The 22,010-nt window shown below is 37.2% G+C and overlaps 4 protein-coding genes across 6 annotated transcripts; 3 read left to right on the forward strand and 1 right to left on the reverse strand.

Annotated features, from left to right (window-relative positions):
• The first annotated feature begins 1,941 nt into the window (after window positions 1-1,941).
• LOC119991024 (pentatricopeptide repeat-containing protein At1g62914, mitochondrial-like) lies at window positions 1,942-4,830 on the forward strand. The gene is made up of 2 exons (XM_038837195.1): window positions 1,942-3,893; window positions 4,251-4,830. Exons 1-2 carry the CDS (start codon window positions 1,942-1,944, stop codon window positions 4,828-4,830), a joined length of 2,532 nt encoding a protein of 843 aa, XP_038693123.1.
• On the forward strand, window positions 4,467-16,520 carry LOC119990374 (leucine--tRNA ligase, cytoplasmic-like). 3 transcript variants are annotated; one of them, XM_038836250.1, is made up of 7 exons: window positions 4,467-4,786; window positions 5,719-5,893; window positions 6,264-6,354; window positions 6,757-6,805; window positions 7,354-7,847; window positions 14,987-16,045; window positions 16,322-16,520. In XM_038836250.1, exons 5-7 carry the CDS (start codon window positions 7,795-7,797, stop codon window positions 16,326-16,328), a joined length of 1,119 nt encoding a protein of 372 aa, XP_038692178.1. In that variant the 5' UTR covers window positions 4,467-4,786; window positions 5,719-5,893; window positions 6,264-6,354; window positions 6,757-6,805; window positions 7,354-7,794; the 3' UTR covers window positions 16,329-16,520. The 3 variants fall into 3 exon arrangements, with proteins under 3 accessions (XP_038692178.1, XP_038692180.1, XP_038692179.1); XM_038836252.1 differs by lacking the exons at window positions 4,467-4,786; window positions 5,719-5,893; window positions 6,264-6,354; window positions 6,757-6,805; window positions 7,354-7,847 and adding an exon at window positions 14,468-14,697; XM_038836251.1 differs by lacking the exons at window positions 4,467-4,786; window positions 5,719-5,893; window positions 6,264-6,354; window positions 6,757-6,805; window positions 7,354-7,847 and adding an exon at window positions 14,468-14,697 and having other exon boundaries at window positions 14,993-16,045.
• A 473-nt stretch (window positions 16,521-16,993) lies between these two features.
• On the reverse strand, window positions 16,994-19,822 carry LOC119990713 (putative pentatricopeptide repeat-containing protein At5g13230, mitochondrial). Its single transcript, XM_038836782.1, has one exon. It carries the CDS (start codon window positions 19,620-19,622, stop codon window positions 17,100-17,102), a length of 2,523 nt encoding a protein of 840 aa, XP_038692710.1. The 5' UTR covers window positions 19,623-19,822; the 3' UTR covers window positions 16,994-17,099.
• Window positions 19,823-20,414: 592 nt separating this feature from the next.
• LOC119991966 lies at window positions 20,415-21,252 on the forward strand. Its single transcript, XM_038838529.1, has 2 exons — window positions 20,415-20,629; window positions 20,718-21,252. Exon 2 carries the CDS (start codon window positions 20,767-20,769, stop codon window positions 20,971-20,973), a length of 207 nt encoding a protein of 68 aa, XP_038694457.1. The 5' UTR covers window positions 20,415-20,629; window positions 20,718-20,766; the 3' UTR covers window positions 20,974-21,252.
• Window positions 21,253-22,010: the final 758 nt, after the last annotated feature.

Consider the following 22,010-nt stretch of genomic DNA (forward strand, 5'->3'; position numbering starts at 1 on the left):
TATATGTTGATGAGAGAGAGAGAGTTCCTATATGTGACGGGCGTTGTTAGTTAGGTTAACACATATGTGTTTGTGTCGTCCTAATCTCACTTGTCATTACTTCAGGGCAAGGCATGAAGTAGTGCAAGAAAACACTAAGCAAATTTCCAAATCATGGCATATATAAGATGAGTTGACCTATATATATATATATGCCAACTAACACTTATTCAAGTTAGAAGTTGATTATACAAAACAAAATGGAATGTTGGACTCACATATATAACTGTATTTTAATGTTCTAGGTAAGCAAGACAACATCTTCAAATGATACATCCATGTTCCATCAAGTACAAGCAAGAAATAATTCAACTGATCACATGACATAGTTATTCTCTTTGTCCATTTCTCCAGCTAAGGGTTTTTGTCATTATTTGTTAATTTCTTTAATTTCTTTCTGTCTCTAACCATAGATAATTAATTCAATGTCCAAGCATGCATGCAAGCATCTGTACAGCCCCCTAGAAGAAAAGTTATATACAGCTAATTATGAAGGAGATTAATTTTATATATATATATATATAATGATCAGTCAAAAGATAATGAATTAAACCTAGCATGGCATGCATCTTTTTTTGGATTTACTACATTATCATATTCGGTTGCATGTCCCGTGATAGATTCCTAGTTAAGGATTTTTCTTCATTAGGTAATTAATTAATGAATTAATTAATTATTGTTTCACCTATTGAAAGTGCGTACTAAAAGCTCATAAACAATGATCAATAAAAACACAAATATATAATTATCTGCTATCTCTTGTGTGTACAATATTACAGTTTTTTCCTTTATATTTTATTTTAAAGATAAAAAAAAACAGGAATATTTGTCCATTAGAAATTAATATCACAACTAGGGTTTCATTATTAATAAACCTATCAAGAACTTATAAAATAACACTATCATGAAAGAATGCCTAGGATGCATGAAAAATCACTAAAGAAATAATAATAAAGGTTCGTCTTTAAAAAAATAAACGGGATGAGGGACTCGAACTAAAGTGCTCAAGATTTACTCGACAAACACATGAGCTAGCTATATATGTTTTGATAAAGGCTAATGATAGAAGAAAATATGCTATAATTTGGAGTAATGGTCAGTGAAAATATTACGGTATTTGATGACGATGAAGGTTGCATATATACATATAGATTCTATAGCTTGTGCACATATATATGCCTTAATTAGCTACTACTATATTTAAGGTATATATCATTTTTAATTAATTTATCCTCCTTAATGAGATTGACAAAAAAAAAAAAAAAAACAAAATCGTTTGTTTCTCTCTCACTCATCATACGCAATCTCGCACACAATGACATGACATTTCCTTAACTTGAAGACATCCTTTAGAATCATAATAAGCTTTACTCCCCAATTCTTGGTGGTCATGCAACTCATTAAGGAAGAAAAGATTCATCATTGACATTAATAACACACTCACGTGTACATTAATCTTAAAAACAAACCCTAACCTTAGATCTTTGTCTTGTCACCATTTTATAATCTTCTAGGTTTTTTCATTTAATTTACCTACAAATGTTTGAATGCATAAAGAGGTATGTATATATGTTTCATTTTTAATTTAGGTTGTGAAGGTACGTATATACACACACAAGCCATATATATAATTATAGATAATTGAAAGACCATTTTCATACAACTTAACCCGAGGATTTCAGACAAATAACGAGGCTCAGTGGGCCAATTGGACCGAGCAGGTTAACAGACTTGAGTGGAAGAACTAAACCCAACCTGGAAGCCTAAAGTTCATTGGTCGACAAAGTTCGTTCCCTTTGGTAAAGTAGGCATTTGCTTTGCCCTAGCCTCTGTCGGCGGAATAGAAAAGGCATTTAGCAAACAAAGAAAGGAAACTTTATCTTGCCGCCTGAGTAGAACCAAATGTTCTCTTCTTTCAAGATGCAGATATTTAAGGGTCTTTGTTCAGAAACAAAATGCTTGCTCGAATCCGGTTTGTTTAAGAACCGACCTCTTTTTCTGGAGAAGATTTCTTCCAGGCCTTGCCATTCAGCTACTCCGGTTTTTTCGTCCGAAGAACAGGAGGCGTTTCCATTTGCTGCGAGCTACTCAGCCACTCCAGTTTTGTCGTCGGAAGAACAGGATGTGTTTCCATTGGCTGCGAGGGTGGTTAAGTCTTTGGATGGGCAGGTTATAAGTAAAATGAGTTTTCGTAATGCTGTGAAGGTACATGGGTTTCCTTATTTTATTGATACATTTAGGGTTTTTGTTCACGTGTTTGCATCGGTGGGAATGGAAAGGGAAGTATATTCGTTGCTTTTCAATGTTGTTTCCTATTATCAGGCATTCGATCTTGATATGTTTGAGTTGTTTCCTTTTTTACTGGGTGGAAAGCCACCGCATCCAGAAATATCAATTGCTGTCTTTGATGTTCTGATGAAGGTTTTTGCAGCCAATTCCTTGTTTGAGAGTGGGCTCCATGTTTTTTATCAAACTAAGAAACTTGGGCTTACCCCCAGTATTCGTTCATGCAATTTCTTGCTCAAGTGTTTGATAGGAAAAAGTAAGGCAGATTCTGCCCGGATGTTGTTTGAAGATTTAAAGACTCATGGCCCCTCGCCTAATGTCTATACTTACAGTATAATGATGAATCTTTATTGTAGAGGACAGAATGTAGACATCAGCCAAGCCACTGATATTCTGGAGGATATGAAAAAGAGCGGGGAAAGCCCTAGTGTTACAACGTACAGCACATACATAAATGGACTTTGTAGAGGTGGTTTTCTTGACATTGCTTTGGGTATTGTTAGGGAAATGGAATGTAGAAAGCATCCCTTGAATAGTTATTGCTACAATCCTGTTATCTCTGCGTTTTGCCAACAAGGTCACCTGTGTGAAGCATTAGAGGTTTTTGAAGGAATGGAGAACAATGGAATATCACCAGATCACCATAGCTTCGGTATTTTATTGGATGGGTTTTGCAAGCAAGGGGATGTCGAAAACAGCTTCCATTTAGTGCGCAAGATGCTTGTGTCTGGTGTAAAACTGAACATTGTAAACTACAGCTCACTCCTCACTGGCCTCTGCAAAGCTGGACTTCATGATTTTTCACTGAAATTGTTCCGTGGCCTAAGTGCTTCTGGGTACAAACATGACATGATTTCATACAATACCTTGGTCAATGAATTCTGTATGATAGGTGATATGGACTCTGCCAGCAAACTTCTGGAGGAGATGATTCATTATGGTTATGTTCCCGATTCCTTTACTTTTGGGAGTGTGATTCGCGGGTGCTGTGAGGTTGGACTCTTAGGGAAAGCCAAAGAGTTGTTCAATGTGATGAAGACAGTTGGTCTCTTGCCTAGTGTTTTTGTTTGGAATGTCATTGTTGATAGGATCTGTAAGGAAGGGGACTTAGAGCAGGCATTGAAGCTTATCTATGAAATGCAAGATCAAGGTATTCTCCCCAATTCACGTACGTATCATGCTATCATCAAGAGGTTATGTGATGAGAAAATGTCTGAAAAGGCATTGGCATTAATTTCTATTATGGTCAAGTTTGGTTCACTCCACATAAACTGTTTTAATACCATGATCAATGGGTTGGTAAAACAGTCGCTCCCAAGGGAGGCTTGGAAAGCGTGCAAAGGTATGTTGGGACTAGGAATCAGCCTTGATATTGTCACGTATACAGTGCTTATCAAATTGTTCTGCAGGACAAATGAAATGGAAAAGGCCTGGTTTCTTTTTGCTGGCATGAAAAAAAGAGGTCTGATGCCAGATGTGGTTACCTACACCACTATGATGGCTGGCTATAGGAAGATGGGAGACATGGTTAGGTGTAATGCCTTGGCTGATGAGATGAGGAGGAGGATGTGATATGGATTGGCAATACAGTTGGATTTTGGCCACTTCTCCCCCTTGTTCTATTACTATACTAGTACTACTCTTCTGTACTAATTAAGTCTTGTTATAGATTATGCATTTACCCCTTGTTCTATTACTATACTAGTACTACTCTTCTGTACTAATTAAATCTTGTTATAGATTATGCATTTACCTTTTCTATCAACCAAAAGATGAACGAATTCTATAAACCATTACCGACGATGGATTAAATCCCAAACTTGTTGAGAAGAGACCTAAAGCCCACTAAGACAAAAGCCCACAAAGGGCCTTGCTCAATATTTACTTAAATTGCCTTTGTAATTAACTAATCATCGCTCTGGCAGTCTTGGACTCGTCTCTTGCCCTCCTTATCTCTACACCTTATCTTCATTTGTCGATCTTATTCACACAATGGCTGGTCAGTCAGCTGACTCGCAACAACAAGAAGACACAAATCTAGAACAAGAAGACCAAAACGAAGTAGATGAAGATGAAGAAGACCTGAAATGGTCCTCTTCGTCTTCTTCTCCAATTCTGATTCTGACTACGCCTCTTACTCCGAGTATGATTACACTACCGAAGCCCAACAACAGGAACAACAAGAAGCTGACCCGCTTCTCTCCAATATCCGGCAGGGCCGGCCGCCGGGGGAGTGGGATCCTGTTTGGGCAGATGAGGAGGACTGGGAGGTGGTCAATGAGGAGATTCGCGAAGGCAGGGACTCTCCCATTGCGCCATTCTATATACCCTACAGGAAGCCTTATCCTGTCATACCTGACAACCATTACGATATATCTAATCCCAAAGCATTCATTGAAGAGCTGGATAGGATTGAGGAGTTTTTCAAATGGGTCAGCTACATTTTTCCAGATGGAAGCTCGTACGTGCCCTTTTCTTGTTATTGATATTCAGATTGGTTATTGATTATTTTGAGGCAATTGGTTAAGCGTTCTTGTGTTTCATTTCCTTATTTAACGTATGAGGGCACCAAACTTGGTTCATGGGAAGGGATTCTATGTTAGCGAAATGGGTCTGGTCTAGTTTGTATGTTATCCACATTGTCGGATTGTCTTAGGCTTCCATAGCTTTCTGGTATTTGAACTCTAATTCAAAAGAACATTGCCAAAGACTTGGACTTGGTGTGTCCAAATGTTAGAGAAGACTTAAGTTGTTATGATCTACACAAACACATTTCAATTTACATGTGCCCCTTATGCTACATTAATATGCAGTATGGGGTGGGATTGTGAGGGAGAATATGGTACTAAAGAGTGACAGCATCTCAAACACATATGTCACTGATTAGTCTCACCCTTAATGTATATCTATGCTTGAGGTAAGAGTGATGGAACAATAAATTCGGCTAAGGAGAAATGGTGGAAACTGGAAAGTTTTTTCAACACCATTCTCTTCCCAGAAATTACCACTGCCTTTTCTTCCCCCAATTTGTTGACATGGCCTGCGAGTCAGGGTTGCCATATCTTTTCTGTTGCTCTACCCACCTTTCTCTCAACAGGGCTCTGTTTTTGTACACATAAAAGTGTCAAAGCTGTATAGCAGTTTGTACCTTAAACGTATCCATGAATTTATATTTCATAAAACTTATGTATGTCGCATCACGTGCCTGTAAATGCAGAAATATTTGTATATAAGTTGTTAACTAAAACGAATCAAACTTGGTTATTGCTTATTGAGGGTATATTCTTACAACATAAGCAATCTTTATTCCATATTACCAATTTTTGACTGCTGGAATCTATGTTATTTTTGGTATAAAATTAGCTACTGAGTTTCTTATTCCCATTATGATAGGCCAGAGAAAAAAATGCGTGCCGATGGGCACATATTTTCAAGAGATTTCTTACACCCTGAAGACAAAGAATGGCTGGAAATGGATATTGAAGATACTGTTCAACTTGCAGGAGGGAACTTATGAGATCCCATTTTATGAGAGAGATGCATGGATCAAAGAATTTGGGAGGAAAACGTGAGTATCAATATCCTCTCCCTCCACAGACCCATACATATCCACAGAACGGTTTTGTCGTCAATTCATCACTCGTTCCAGTTAATAATTATTATCCATCAGTATCATTATTTCTGAGTTTCATTGACATTACTGTTGAGAAACCAAGGTGTGTAGGTATTGTGAGGTAGGATGGGGAACTAAGTAGCAGTCAATCATCCAATGGTTGATAGCTCAGATAGTAACTTTGACTCATACAGTACAGTTATCAATGATAGATGTGTTAAGCTTGACAATTCACACTTTGTAGCCTGTAAGCACGCATGTAATGTGCTTTAGTCTTGAAGGTATCTTTTTACAGAATCATTGAGGAATTTTTTTTCTATATCAGGGAAAAGGGTCGGATCTGATATGCTGGCCAGTGAAAGCATGGCAGAATGCATGGATGTGGTATTTATGAAATCAACGAGCGTCCCGTTTATGTGAGTACGAAATCATGCCACTCAGTTTTGAGGTTGTATATTATATTGCTGAACATGCATTATTTATTTTAACTTTTATGGACATGAGGCTTTACTTCGATCTTTATAGTTGATGACATCCTTTTCTTTCTTTTTTTTGTTTTGGTTATCTTGGTTATATGTACACACGATTTAGAAACAATGTAATGAGATTTAAAAACTCAAATTGATCTAATTTGCATCTAATGGTACTATTAGATATCATATTCGGTCGGTAATATCGACTATGGGAATTTTATTTAGGCATACAACCAGCAGTTGTTATTCATTGAACTTCTTTCTGTCTCACATATCTACTGTTGATATTGTAATTGAGCTTAGTATCTCACACGGAAAGTCTTTTGGTTTTTTCAATGCGTGCAGGGTAGGTTCTACTTTGGGGAGCCTTTGGAAGAGACTGACGATTATGGATGTGAGTAGAAAACTTCAATGGTGTCTGATAAATTTTATTTCACTGATTAATGGAAAAATAAAGACTGTACTTAATATATTTAGATGACTTTTTTAAATATGTGCATGCCTATATTTGTTCACGGTCCTTGTGTACTTGATCCAACGACAAACTGTTTTGTGTGGAAAATCAAACATATATTAATCAATGAGAAAATAATCATTTAGCGACATTTCTGACTTGTATTGCTAGTATTTTTCAGAAATCATCCAAAGTTATCTTGCTGGGATGGACTGGTTTATTGAATAGTTCTATGTTTTGCCAAAAAGGTCTAATTTTTTTGTTTTTTTTTTTTTTTCGAAAATTTTTTTTAGCAAATCTAACGGGAAGAAGAAAACATTTGTATTCCTATGTGCTGGCAAATGCAAAACTTTTTTTTTTTCTTAATGCTGCTTTAGTCTGCATAGTTGCTGCTTTTCTCCTCCCTAAACTTTAAATTAAAAAATATTTGACCTTTTTTGATGAAGCATGGCAAGCAATTTTATGCTTTACTTCTGTCGAATCTGCAGGACAATCTGAACAGAAGATACAGGCGTTCATTTTCCTATAGTGGGGAATTCACGCTAGGCAGCCTATCATTCCAACTTCAAAGTCTTCAAGGCCAATAGGATTGGTTGGTCATTCAGCTTCCTTGATGTCCGGAAGACAAGTTCTTCCCCAGACAAGTAAATTTGTGGCATCAAATGCAGCATCTCAACTGCCAACCCCTTCTCAGGCCATGACTCGCAGTTTTTCCATTCCGTCAAGCAGTCTTCTGGAGACAACAATGCAGTAGCCCAAGTCAGTTGAAGTCTTGCAGACTGCAGATATGGCTGAAGAAATTGCCTCACCACCTCTAACACCAATATCCTTGACTTGTTCAGTCTCATTTTCTCATGTCTTAATATATTGCTCAATGTGTACAGGTGCTGCAGGTTGATTTAGAGGTAATTTTGGTTCTTGTTTTGGCAATGGTAAGCTTTGCCGGAAGGTCGTCTTTCATCAGTTCAAAGAGCTGCAAATTGTAAATATAACCTTTACCCTTGCTCTTAGCATTCTCATTTTGTTCATGCGAGAGAATTTCATTCACTTTCGTTTTCATAAGCTAATCTGGAGTGAGGAGCATAACATATGATATGTTCTGCAAGAAGCAGAGAGCAATATATATGTGGAGAGAGTAATCCAACCATGCCCCTTCATTACATACTACAGAGAGAGCACATCGACATCATTTAAAGTTCCCTCCTCTTCCATCATATCTCACAAAACCCATAAGCTCTGGTCCTTCCAAGTCTTGGATTGTTACTGAAACTGGATCCAAGCAGACAGCAATAAACAATTGGCAAATCAAATCCTAAGCAGACTAGATTCGAGCATGAAGAATGCTCAAGTTGGACCAATTTGTTGTGAGAACTTGGAGAAGGTGCCCGAGATAGGTAGGAATGGTACCACATAAATCATTGTCTGACAATCATCAAAGTGATCAGAGAACTGATTTTTAAATTATTGCTTGCATGATCTTTAGGCTTCCAAGTGGGGTTAGTTTTTTCTTGATATTGTTCCACTCAGTATGTTAGCTTTTGTGAGTGTCCAAACAACATGACCATGGGCCTGACAACCTGCTAGGTCCAACTGGCCCATTAAGCATACCCTCTAATATTTACTGTGATTATAAAGCCACAAATTCTAGCTTAATTACTACTTTTAAGTATTATTGACCCAAGGGAAATATTACTACAGATTTGACGCTGTCATTTATATAATATTTGGATTTAGGAAATCATTGCTATATATTAATGAAGAACTTGAATGAATTTTGGTTACACGTTGTAACTTGTTCATGCTGCGCAACAATCAAGCAAAGTTTTTCTTTTTTGTTCCTGGTTTGTTTTATATAACGCTCGCCCAGTTTGTATTATGTAACCTTTGTATATGTTCAATGTGCAGTGGATCCAGGATTTGAATTCATTGGGGCATTAAAAAATAACGGGATCCGAGGGCAGTGAAAAAATTTTTAGGTTATTTATATAGCATGAAAATAATCACTAAAAATAGTTTGAAACAATAAAATATTACATCTTTATTTATCACAATTATTCTCTAGAGGAAATGTTTTGGGTGATTTTGTGGGGCTCTTGTAACTAAACCTATATATATTCTATTAGAAACAAAATTGGGTCCAATATACAGATTTATTAGAGATTTTAATGCAACTGCTTATTAAACGGCTGATGTGGTTGTTTTTGTTTCTTGTTTTCATGATAAATTGGGTTTTTTTCTTCTTCAAATTCCAAACCTCCACATGAGTCTGTCACTTGAGGTTGAGGACATAAAAGTTGGCTTAGCTCTGGGGCAAAGGCAAGGAAATCCAATATATAGCTTCTACAATGGAAGAGGAACGTCAAATAAAGAGAAAATGTAAATGGTTGACTTCAGTGAAAGAGTCGCAATTTGTGAGGTGTTATGTATATACCTGAGCAGCTATGATCCTTCAAGAAAAAATAGCTTGGCTTCCGTGGGAGGTGTTATGTATATACCTGAGCAGTTGTGTCTGTGTCTGTGTCTGTGCCACACGTTCACGCTGGATGGCACGTGACTTGTCGCTCCAACATGTGCGTTCACAGACAGTTGACCGGTCCAAGCCTCACGTGAATATTACAGTTACACACCATTTCAATCCAAATAAATCGTGATCATTGGTCCCTTGGCTTCGTCACTCTTCTGCTTTCGCTGCCAACATTCATGACTGTAAAAAGATGAAAGGCCCCTTCAACATTTATTGTTTGAAAGGACAGAAACATCCCCACTAAGACTTTCCATTGAAGGTATAACTGCATGAGTTTTATTGGTATTTCACTCAACTGCATGGCCATGCAAGCAAAATAAGTAGAGGGAACCCCTACTAACTTACACATCCATACAAATGATGTCTCAACTCTTGAGCAAAGGAAAAACAAGTGGGAAAAAAAAAATCATAAAATCCTAAACGCATTCAGTGGAAGATGAAGTAAAAAGGAATCAGACAAATTTTGCACTTAGAATTTCTGTAATCAATAATCGACCATTACTCTTCCACTGCCTCTGGCTATGGCATTTGCCACTGTCGCCGAAGACCTTTTCTACTCCCCACTAATTGGGTAGCGCTTCCTCCAATTCACCCTTCTTTCCCTTCGTTCTCCCTCCTAATCCTTCTCGAACTCGACAAAGTCCAGGGCCGGAGCCACTAAGGGATGAGGCCCCGGATTTCGACAAAGTCCAGGGCCGGAACTCCATAATTATATATATTCTATGCATGACTTTCTAACTTTTATCTGTAGGTAAACCATTGATATTTGTCATTGATGTTAGATACAAAATCATTATGTAAACCGTTGATATTAGATCCAAAATCATTGATAGTTGTCATTGAGAATTCTTAAAAAATTATTTATATCAGGAGGTTAGGAAGACCACGTTAACATGCATCTTGTAGAAATTAATGAAAACCACGTTATTTGTGAAATTTTTTTAAACCTATAAAACGTCCAATTTCATCATTCATTGAATTCGTCATAGTCATACTAAATGTTACATATTTATGAGTTTTAGAAAATATTTTAAATTTGTGTTTTGATGCACCAAATGATGCCTTTCACTTTCGTGATAATTCCCCATTAATGTCTCAACGCCCCCCCAACCACCCCAAAAAAAAATAAATTCTGGAGCTCTTTTGGCTTTTCTAGATGTACCCTCGATTTTCAACTATTATCACAAAAACACCCCTCTTTACTCTTCAACAAATTTTTTTAAAAAAAAAATCATTTTCCCATGTGTTTGACTGTTTGTACGAGATATACACACCAAAATCCCAATGAAAACAAACAATGATTTATTTTAAGACACTGCAGTTTCCAAATGACACAAGGATAAAATTTCATAAATTCGGGGTTTAGATAAAGAGACTAGAGAAAAGTCTGGAGAAAGAAACAACACCCTCTTTACTCACATAGACTAATAAAAAGAGTTCAACCAACCAGTCATTTACTCACATATAGACTAATACACACAGTCCATGTCATACATATATATATATATATATATGTTTGATATGGACCCACCATGTCACACATACAATATACAACCTCCACAAGAACTAGCAGTCTAGCTCTAGTTGCAGCAGGACCACCTCCATCTGTCCCCCATTTGATGCTGTCACATCCTTCATCTGATCTTGGGTTACCCTTTTCGCATTTCGTGTATTTTTTACAGGGGGTTCACGTGGTGTGAAAACTTGTATTGTCGTTAATGGCGTCGGTGGCCGAGTTAGACACAGAGAGTCTTGGAAGGAAGAGGTGAAGTGAACGTGTAGGTTCAACGTTTTTTTTCTTTTCTTTTCATCTTTGCTTTCTTCTCTTTTCACTGTTTGTCTTTACATCCCAATGACTTGATAAGACATTACACTGGCAATACTTTTGGAAGAGGCGATCGGAAACTTGTATTCACAAAAACAACTCCACTACCGTACTTGGATACATTCCTCACATGTTGACATTTAATTAAGATAAACCATCAAAACAAAGATAAAATATGCTTTCTTCTCTTTTCACTGTTTGTCTTTTCATCCCAATGACTTGATAAGACATTACACTGGCAATACTTTTGGAAGAGGCGATCGGAAACAGACAATACACTGACAATACTTTTGGAAGAGGAGATTGGAAACTTGTATTCACAATAACAACTCCACTACGTGGATACATTCCCTACATGTTGATATTTAATTAAGATAAACCATATGAACAAAGATAAAACACTCAAAAGAAGCAAATTTAAAAGAAGAAAGGAAGCTTCAACACACTGCACGACTCTCTTTCTCCCCCTTCAGCCCTCCCTCTAACCTCCACCTCCTTCCTCCTCTAACCTCCACTACAGCTGTTTATCTTCCTCCCTCCCTCTCAGCTGATTCTATAAACTCTTTGAGAAGTTCTTTGTCAAACTCCACTCCTCCATCACCACCACCACCACTACCACTTGTCTCTGTCTCTGCATTCTCCTCCCCTTTCCTTCTCTCAATCGCTTCCCTAACAGTCTTGCATATTTTGTCGACAAGGGGCCCGGAGTCATTCTCTTCCTCTTCCTCTTCCTCTTCCTCCTCCACTTCCTCATTCTTCTCTTTCTTTTTCTTCCTTCGCAGATCCGATATGATGTTTTTCGTCTGCTGCTTCTCATTCTCAGACTCTTCAATCCAGCCGGAGCTGCTGGTGGTGGTTCTGGGGGGAATCCTGAGATTCCTTCTTTGAGGCGCTGTCGCGAGTTTGTTGAATCCTGATTTCATATCTGGAGATTCCTTCTTTCTCCGAGGACCTGACCTAGCAAGAATGGAAGAAAGATTGAGAAGAACACAGAGAGAAGAAGAATCCTCTTTTGTTAACCTCCTCAACCTCTCTTGATGGTTGATTTTCCTTTATAGACTAGTGGTGAACCCACGCGCATTACTTTTCTCCCCATATACATATAAGATGAAGCTATTTTGATATTTATCTTTAATTTTGCATATGCATATGTATATTTGTGAAACTTTGAAGTGGTTGTTGATTAGAAGTTTCATTTCATTTGTTTGTAGACAAATTGATAACCCATTGTGTCGAATTGAACTTCCAATGCTTATCGTATCTGAAGTGGTGGAAAATTTACTACAATTAAATTTATTTAGAAATCAATTTATTCACATTGTTTATATAAATTTCCCGAATCATTCATAAAGATCCGTTTACAAAGAGTTTTAAAATTATATTTACATAAGCAATCAAAATCTCATACTTTGAAAGTCCATGCACCAAGGAGCTACATTGAGAAACATCATTACCAAACATAAAGAAAAATGAGGTTCATTAATAAAATATTAATGAATTATATTTGCATGATCAATCAAAATCTCATTCTCTGGAAGTCCATATAGCCATCAAGGACCTACATTGAGGAACATCATTAAAAAGCATAAAGAAAAATGAGATTCATTAATAGAGATCATTAAACTAATGATATCTCTACTACTAAATACACATTTTATAGGTTCTATATTTGTGTCACGTTGCAGGATAAGATATTGGCTGTCAAAAGACAACATGCCAAAAACACTGACTCCAAAGAAACTCAAATTGATATATGATGGGTGAAATATGTGTAGGATGAGATGATATACAAATGTAAGATTTAGAATGTAAATTCCCTATTTTGAAAAGGTTTAAGAAAATATAAGAAGATTTAAGTTACCTAAAGGTATTGCATATTGACTATGAACGTTGTCATAGTTGCCTTCTATCTTCCATTTATCTAACAACATTCCGTTCTACTATCCGCATGCTCATAGCCTTATATTTAATTAACTACACTGGTTATCAAATTCAAATGAATGAATACTATTACTAAAGATGGGATTACAATTTTATCAAGCGAATAAGAGCGTAGTTTAAATGGCATATAATGTTGCATGCACATGATCTCTTCAACACGGAACATAAGCCTAATAGTTTTTTCAAAGCATATCATTCATCAAAAGAAATGTCAAAACATGGACACATTCAACAATACGTCAAATTTAGAAAGGAAGCATATCATTCACCATGGATTTAGTTTCATTTACCTTCAAGATTTTCGGGCCCATTCACTCATGGGTTGTTCTCATCCAGCCATATCTCTACAATGTGAATCATGAACTCATCAAAGGTTGATGCAAATAAACCCAGAATCACAAAAGATTTATTTGACAAGAACGAAAATAGAACAATAGTAGAATCACTCCCCGAATATGAACTCAAGAATCACTCTTTCATTCGATTTTCAATGTGTTTTTTCATAATACAAGATAAGATGCTTGAAAATAAAAGCAAAACTACTTTAAATAGGTTTCTAAGTTGTACGTGATTGTAACCGTTGCTAATCTCTAGCCACTAATCACTCTACTCATTAAAGAGCTAAAATCAAGTAAACTGCCTTGGTCATGCCTTTATTTAGTTGCTGAAATCATGCTATTAATCTCTCACGTCAACACCAAGCAAATCCATGCTAGTTGTCTTGATGAATGTGATCCATTGAGGCATCCTTGTATTCTTGATGGGCCCAAGCTTCACATGAGATAAGATCATAATAGTCTATACGAAAGCCCAACCATGTTGCTTGCACCATTACTTCTTAAATATCCATATTGCCTCAAAGGTCCTCCCACAGAAACTTCAAAAAGACAACTAAGTGGGGACTGAAGTATAAATAAGTGAATAAAAGACAATAATCCAATCTATTAATACAGAAGTTGTTGAGTAGGTTTTGCATAAGCCGTACCTGGAGTTGCACAATATAAGCAGCATTAGAAACTGAGGTTTATACAAACATTATAGTGGGACATACTAGATTTCTAAGATATTATAAAACATCATTCCATTAAAAATTTAATCCGTTAAAGTCCCAAAATTAACCTGCAGTTAACAAAAGAAGCCAGCAGAGTCGAGAGAAATAAAGAGTGGGAAACTGCTTGCCTTATAATCGTTGATTTTCCTTTATAGATAGTATTAATTGTATAGTATGTCCTACTTCACCTAGCAATTGCTATATTAATGAAAATAATCGCTTTTTTGAATGTTTGACTTCTCAGCCTAAAATATTGCAAGACTATTTCCTTTTCAATTTGTTACGTTTTTGGTTTTTCTTTCAACGATTCGACAAAATCAGTGAGATTTTGCGAGGGATTTGATTTGTAAGGATTCAATCAATTAACCCTATATAACTCAAACAGGGCTTTGCGAGAGATATAAGGTTCAGTCTTCTCCTCGGATTTGATTCCTTGAAACAAAGCCTGCGACTTGTTCAGCTTCATCTCCATTAATTGTTTCCTCTCCAATGTAAGTATCTAGATGTGATCTGAACTTGAATTTCCGTTTAATTTTTTTTTTTATTTATAATTTATCTTAGATATCATATAATTTTGAATTTAATCTTGGGGGTTTGATTTGGAAGGATTCAATCAATTAGTCATACTTGATTCTATGTGTATTTGCGAGATTGAGGTTGAGGGTTCAGTTTTTTTGTCTGAAAAATCTTTACTTGTCTCTGGGTTTTAAGGTTCAGTCTTTATAATTCACTTCATATTTAAATTTTGACTAGTTTGTTGGTATTAATTGTTGTGTTGAGTGAAAGGGCTGTGATGGCAGCCAAGCGGGCGATAACCATTGCTAGAAGACACCGTCTCCTGCATATTGAATCAAAGGTGCGAAGTTGGTGGGAAGAGAAAAGTTCTCACACTGCATACATGAATACTTTAACAGAGATTAGCACCATGCGATCCTGGCCGTTTAAGACTGGGTCCAAACCCTATCCTTCTCCCGGCGAAGCTATTCGGGTATATTCTGCTGATGCCACCCTATATACTATTGCAAAAGCCAATATCTCTGCTGATCGTGTTCTTGTTCCGAATGTAAGAGTAACTCTATCGTCTATAGTGACGCGTCTCATTAAAGAGATTGAATGGATGGAAGAGTTTCTGGCTGAAGATCAGCCTTCAATGCGAACGGGTTCCTCGTCTTGTTTTGCAGACAGGGCATTTGAGAATATGATAAATAGTGCAATCAGTTGCGGAGATCCGACCAAGCCTTGCTTCCGTTTTCTTCAGGACTGCAGGGATTTGTACGGATTTGCATGCGGTGGTATTGTTGGGGGCATGAACCGTGATCTACTGTTGCATTATATGAATGTGCAGACCATCCATATCGAGCTATTTTGCCCCCACTATGCTGACTATGTTTGGAGAGAGGTTCTGAAGAAGGATGGCTGTGTGATTGATGCGCCTTCACCAACTGCACCTCGTCTTGATTTAAACATCTATGAAGCCAGTAAGTACTTGTGCAAGGTAATAATGAGGATTATTAAACACAAGAATATAACTAGAAATCAAAAGAGGTCAATATCGTCATGCCTGATATATGTCAAGGAGCTGAAACATCAAGAAAGGCAAGAATTGTTGCGAAGGTTTCAAAAGTTTTGTAAAGATAAACAAACATTTCCTATGGCGACTCCATCATGGGAGAGAGGGGTCGTAGAGGAGAATATGGACTTGATTAAGACACTCTGTGTTCTTGAAGACTTGCAAGTATTGTCCGTCACTGAACTCGATGACTTTGCTAAAGCTGATCCTCTTTTCTCACAACTCTATGAAAAGCCTCCATCTCCTGGAAGTATCATTTTCTTGGCCAGGTAAATGTAGCTTCTTCTGTGCTTTCAAGTGTGCATGCTTTACGTGTTGTGTAGTGTAAATGACATTTGCATTAAGTCCTTGATTATGATATGATTTGGAAATGTTGGGAGTTATGTGTTTTATTATTCTGGAAGTTTTGAGATTTTTTTTTTTTTTTGTATTCTTCAAATTTCTTTAAGTGTCTCAAATGTTCCCCGTTGCTGGGAATTAGTTTTTCATTCAGCATCTTCTTATGTGAATGTATCAGTAAAACCTTTTTTTTTATACTAATGCAGATGGTGATGGAGAGTTGAAACACGAGTTAGCTGGTTGGAGAGAGCTTGGAAGAATTGACTAGTATTTAATTTCCGTATTGGTTTATAGTATGTTTGATTTATTTTGACTATTTAGTTTTATGGCATGGAGTTTCAAGTACTTGTAATTGTTGGAAATTTGTCACGTGATATTATCTATTATCATAGGTCCTCTCCTCTATGTTCAAATCTTTTAACACAGTTTTGTGTTTCTTGAAAGCATGCAAACATCATGACTTGTAAAACAAGGATAGGTTCCTACAAATGTCACTTCTCTGCTTCTCAAGAAAATGAGCTAGGAAACACGTACTCTATAATAGGAAGCAGAAACATTCTTCAATTGATGGAAGAATCCATTCTAGTCGTTTAAATAAGGCTAACAATCATTGCCAATTAATCCACAAGAGCTGAAACCTTCAATCTCTAGTAATTACGAAAACAAATTCAAGTCAAAATACTAGTAATTCCACAAGAGCTGAAAAGCTAATTAATCCAGGTCACAGTAGCATTAAACCTTGTGGTTGGATTGTCAATTCTACCTCTACAACACAACTTTACCAACAAATACCACATCCTCTGCCCTGTAAGTTGAGTTGTTGTTATCTTGGAAATCTATCAAGCAGAAAAGCAAAAGGTTTCAAAAATATTATCAACCAAATTTCTCTCTTCCCTGTAAATGCATCAAATGCAGAATAAAAAAGAACTCAGAGAAAATATAATAAAAGCTCATACTTCAGAACTCGTGAACCAATAATACAAATCACCAATAATCACCACAAGAACAAATCCCATCTTTAATGTTGTGGAATCGATTCATATCTCTGATGACAATATCTCGCTTAATTATTCTTGATATTGTTTTGATTGCAGCATGGCAATCAACACATATGCGGAGATTTTTAATTATTCGGATACGGCTTCCAGATGGAGTACTAAATAATGCAAAAGCTAGTGCTAATCTTTCACTGTGGAGCCATAAAAGGCGCTCCTTTTCACTCTCATCAACATCAAGCAAAACAGCATTGCGAGCAGGAACATATCCTGCCTTCCTAGTATTCATGTTCAACCACTCCAGCATCCCATAAATGACTTTCACGTCCTGATGTGAAGTATCGCCCGCTGTGAAATAATGAACTGTCCCCATACTCTCAACCCAGCTAAGGCCTGGTTCTTTCTTTAGTCCTTTCTTTTTCATGCCCTTCCTAACAGTAGCAACACTATCCCACCTCCGAGCATTGGCATATATGTTTGACAATAACACATGGGTTGCCTCATCTTGGGGATACATCTCAAGGACACGCTGAGCAGAAATTCTTCCTAGCTCAGTGTTTTTATGAATAACACATGCCCCAAGCAAGGCACGCCACAACATAATACTAGGCTCAGACGGGATTTCATTAATCAACTTCACAGCCTTATCGAGATGGCCTGATCTGCTGAAAAGCCACACCATACAAGAATAGTGTTCTATACATGGTTCAATGCCATAGTCATCTACCATAGATTTAAAATAAGCCTGTCCCTTATCTAATAGTCCTGCATTGCTGCACCCAGATAGGACACCAACAAACGTTACCTTGTTTGGTCTACACTCTGTTTTCAGCATCATTTCAAAAAAATTCAGAGCCTCCACACCCATACCATGCATTGAACACCCAGAGATCATAGCGTTCCACGAAACCCCATCTTTTGCACTCATCATGTCAAAAACAAGCCGAGCATCTTTAATGCTTCCACACTTAGCATACATATCAATTAAAGAATTACCAACCACAACATTGTTGGTATAATTGCTCTTCACTGTCAAGGAATGAATTTGAATGCCTGACTCCAACGCAGCTAAACTAGCACAAGCACGAAGAATGCTAGAGTATGTCACCTCCGTAAGCTGGACCTGGCATTCAAGCATATTTACGAACAAATCCAATGCCTTCTCCTCATCCTCTGCCTGTACATAACCACCAATCATTGTGTTCCAAGTAACATCATTTCTAATTGGTGATTCAACAAATAGTTTCATAGAGCTCTGCATCCTCCCACATTTAGCATAGACATCCATGAGCGCATTCGAAACGTATACATCCAAGTTCAAACCAAGCTTGAACACATTGCAATGGATTTGTGCCCCCAAATTTAAACCCTCCATAGTTGCACAAGCTTGCAGCAGACTAGCAAACGTGTACTCATTAGGAATGACAAATTCTTGTCTCATCTGACAAAATAGCTCCACAGCCTCTATGCTCAGACCCCTTTGTGCATATCGAGCAATCATAAAACTCCAAGGAATCACATCCTTCTTTGGCATCTCGTCAAAAATAAATTGAGCATCACCCAAATCTCCCATTTTGGTGTAGAACTCAAGCAAAGAAACACCAACGTAAATATCCAATTCATAACGAGTTTTCAAAGCACACCCATGAACACACTTTGCCATATTAAAGGCCTCTAATCCTAGACAGGCCTTAAGCACGCAAGCAAAGGTATAATTATTGGGCTTCAACCCACAAACCCGCATTCCAGAGAAAAGTTCCAATGCCTCTTCAAAACAATCATTCTCTGCATAGCAGGTCAACATTCCGGTCCAACAAACCATGTCCTTGTTAGCAACCCCATTAAAAACCTCTCTAGCACTCTGTACGTATCCACACACAGAATATGCATCAATTAGAGCAGTCCCAACGAAGGTATTAGTTTCATGACCAAGCTTACAGATGTAACAATGTAGCATCCAACACAGCTCCGCCCATTCCATACCCACAAGCAAATCCAGCATCGCAGTAAAAACAAAAGGGTTCATCTCTTGCCCTTCTCTATGTAAGCGTTGGAACAACTGTATACCCTCCAAGTATCTAAACGAATGTTTCTGCCCTTGGATCAAAGTAACGAACGAGATTGTATTTTTCTCTGGCATCTCATCAAACAGCTTACGTGCATCATTCAATAAATCCGCTTTGACGTACAAGTTCAAAAGAACATTTTGACCGAACAAGTCAAGGTAATTACCCCTCTTTAGAACATGACAGTGCAAGGCTTTCCCTCTAACTGGGTCGTCGTCTTGGATACAATCTTTGAGCAAAGTAGTATAGACACGAGATTCGAACTCCAGAGAAGTCGCACATTGAACTTGTTCCCCTCGCTTCTGCTCTTCTTCTTGCCCTTGCAGGCTCAACGCAGCTTGCGCTGTAAAACGATGTCCAGGGAAGCATGTCCAAGTGTTAATTGTAAAATGCGTCGCAAAATCAAGGCATGAAAATGCTTTACGATTGCGAGTCAATCTGATCATGCGCCTCAATTTCCAGAGACCGCAAACCTTCACCAAGTGAGAAAACCAAACAGAGTCGAATAGTTACTTCGTCAAGAAGCCGCAGTTCGTGAAGCGTAGGTGACTTCATTCACCAGACCCGCGAATCAAAACCCGTCAATCAGCAGTTAACAGAGGGCAAGGAGCAGTGAAGAGGACCATCAAAACGCAGCGTTTAAGGTAACTTCGACCGCGGAAAAGAAGGCAGCGTAACCAGCGTCTGGATTTCTATTCAAACGGTGTCGTTTCAAAGCCACTAAAGAATTATTAGGATTTCGAAAATGACATGTAGCCCATCAGTTTAGTAACCCATGAGAGTCCAATAAATTTATTTCATTGATTAAATTTAATTAATGAAATAGTTTTATTTCCACCGTTTTATCTCATAATCATTATCCAAAATTTATTGTTTTAAAATAAATTCTATTGTTTTTTAAAGCACAATCTAGAATTTATTTATTTTTGACATTTCATTGAAAAAACACGATGGAATTAAAATTTACCCGATAAAACTCATTGATAATAGATATTGTTAGAAAGAATTTTATGCATTGATTCTAAATATGTAATTATTTAAAAAAAAATTATAACATATATTTTAAGAGTTAAAATATTTTAAAATTTCGTTTAAGATATTAGACTCTCATAAACTATTACTATATGAGATATCTATCACTATTGCTAAGATTTTAAAGGGTTGTGAAGTGTCCGTTTATACTATATATGTTGATGCCTTGCCCGAACAGTTAACACAATAATATCTCGACATTTGCACAAACACAACCGACCAAAACCTCTTCTAATCCTTTTAAAATAATAATTTTTTGGTAGTGGTCAATGAAAACAAATAACTTTGCTCCAAAAAAGGTTCTTCATTCACGCGAGAAGGTGCCACGAGTCTTAAATCTGGGTTACCCCTTAAATCTCTGGCATCTGTCGTTGAGGCATTTCATCGAATACGACATAGGCGACTTTCTGTCCGAAGCAGAGTATATCTTCTTCTCTACTTATGCTCCTAATTTATTCCTTCATTCCTCTCCTCAAACAACAACTCATAGAGCTAGATCAAATCAACAGATTAAAAACCAACTCTCTGTGTAGTGAATTGTGATTAATTCAAGCAAGGATGACTGACTGGGGCCCTGTTGTGATAGCGGTGGTGCTGTTTGTGCTGCTGAGTCCAGGATTGTTGTTTCAGTTACCTGGGAAAAGCAGAGTGGTGGAGTTTGGGAACATGCATACAAGTGGGTTGTCGATTCTGGTCCACACCATCATTTTCTTTGGCCTCATCACCATCTTCCTTATTGCAATTGGTGTTCATATCTACACTTGATGATTATTGAGCTACTCTGTCTTCTATCAATACTGAAGTTGGGTTTCAAGAAAGGTACTCTCTTTATACTCCCAATTCTCTATTGAAACACAGAAAGCCCTTCCTGTTTTGTATTGTATTTGGCTTTATTTGTGTTTCTCTTCTGGGTTTTTTGTGGTTCAACTCTTGTTTTCTTGTAATTTTGCTCTTGTTTTCTGATACAATCACAGAATTTGTAAGACACAAGATTCAGCAATGATTTCTTAAGTTTGTATTTAGAATGAAGCAAGGATGCTTTTGACTCAAAAAATCAAGTCCTAGTGACAACAGGCACCATCAAACCTTCTCAGTTCTCACTGAACCAGCTTCTCCTGAAATGGTTGAAGCTATAACGCTCAACATCTCTCTCTCAGGACTAAATATTTGTATTCAAATCCTTCAACAATTTACCATTCTTTACTTAACAAAGAGTACATGCCCACAAATTTTCGGTAGCGTCAGGAAAAACAGTTATCCACAATTCCTGCATCAGTACTCTAAGAAGCTGCATAGTTCTGGAGGCGGCGCCACTTACTAGAACACCAGTGCCCGCTCACTCTTCCAGTACATATTCCAACACTCTAAACCACCACTTCACAACAGTTTCCATTCTGCACCAGAAGAAAATTTTAGAGGAACAGTCCGTCAGCAATTATCAAGAATAAACGAACTTTAAACTTAAAGGACTTAACTACACATATCTTGACCCCATTAGATGACGGAGATATTAGTAGTTGATAGGATTAAAAATGGGAGGAAGAAGTAGATGAGTGCATTCAAAGTTAACTAACAATTCTTTCTAAGGTTAAAAGAGAAAATCATACGACTCGTGATGATTTATGATTATGAGTGTTAGGTTATTAAGGGATAATATATCCAAAAAAAATACATGTAGTAGAAATGTGAATGCTTCGTTGTTGTGTAATTATATGAGTAGAAATTCTCCTATGTGGATCAAAAGTGTGGACCAAGTTTGTGAACTTGTTTTTCAACCATAGATATGGTGGGTCCCATAATAA

The sequence above is a fragment of the Tripterygium wilfordii genome, chromosome 22, assembly GCF_013401445.1.
Source record: "Tripterygium wilfordii isolate XIE 37 chromosome 22, ASM1340144v1, whole genome shotgun sequence".
Taxonomy (NCBI): Eukaryota; Viridiplantae; Streptophyta; class Magnoliopsida; order Celastrales; family Celastraceae; genus Tripterygium; species Tripterygium wilfordii.

Excerpts from the sequence above, each read along its gene's own strand:
- LOC119991024 (XM_038837195.1), top strand. The coding sequence starts at position 1,942 with ATGTTCTCTTCTTTCAAGATGCAGATATTTAAGGGTCTTTGTTCAGAA. Across the intron at positions 3,894-4,250 it reads GATGAGATGAGGAGGAGGAT|TCTTGGACTCGTCTCTTGCC; the intron begins GTGATATGGATT and ends TCGCTCTGGCAG.
- LOC119990374 (XM_038836250.1), top strand. The coding sequence starts at position 7,795 with ATGGTAAGCTTTGCCGGAAGGTCGTCTTTCATCAGTTCAAAGAGCTGC. Across the intron at positions 7,848-14,986 it reads AGTTCAAAGAGCTGCAAATT|TGAAAGGGCTGTGATGGCAG; the intron begins GTAAATATAACC and ends TGTTGTGTTGAG.
- LOC119990713 (XM_038836782.1), bottom strand. The coding sequence starts at position 19,622 with ATGATCAGATTGACTCGCAATCGTAAAGCATTTTCATGCCTTGATTTT.
- LOC119991966 (XM_038838529.1), top strand. The coding sequence starts at position 20,767 with ATGACTGACTGGGGCCCTGTTGTGATAGCGGTGGTGCTGTTTGTGCTG.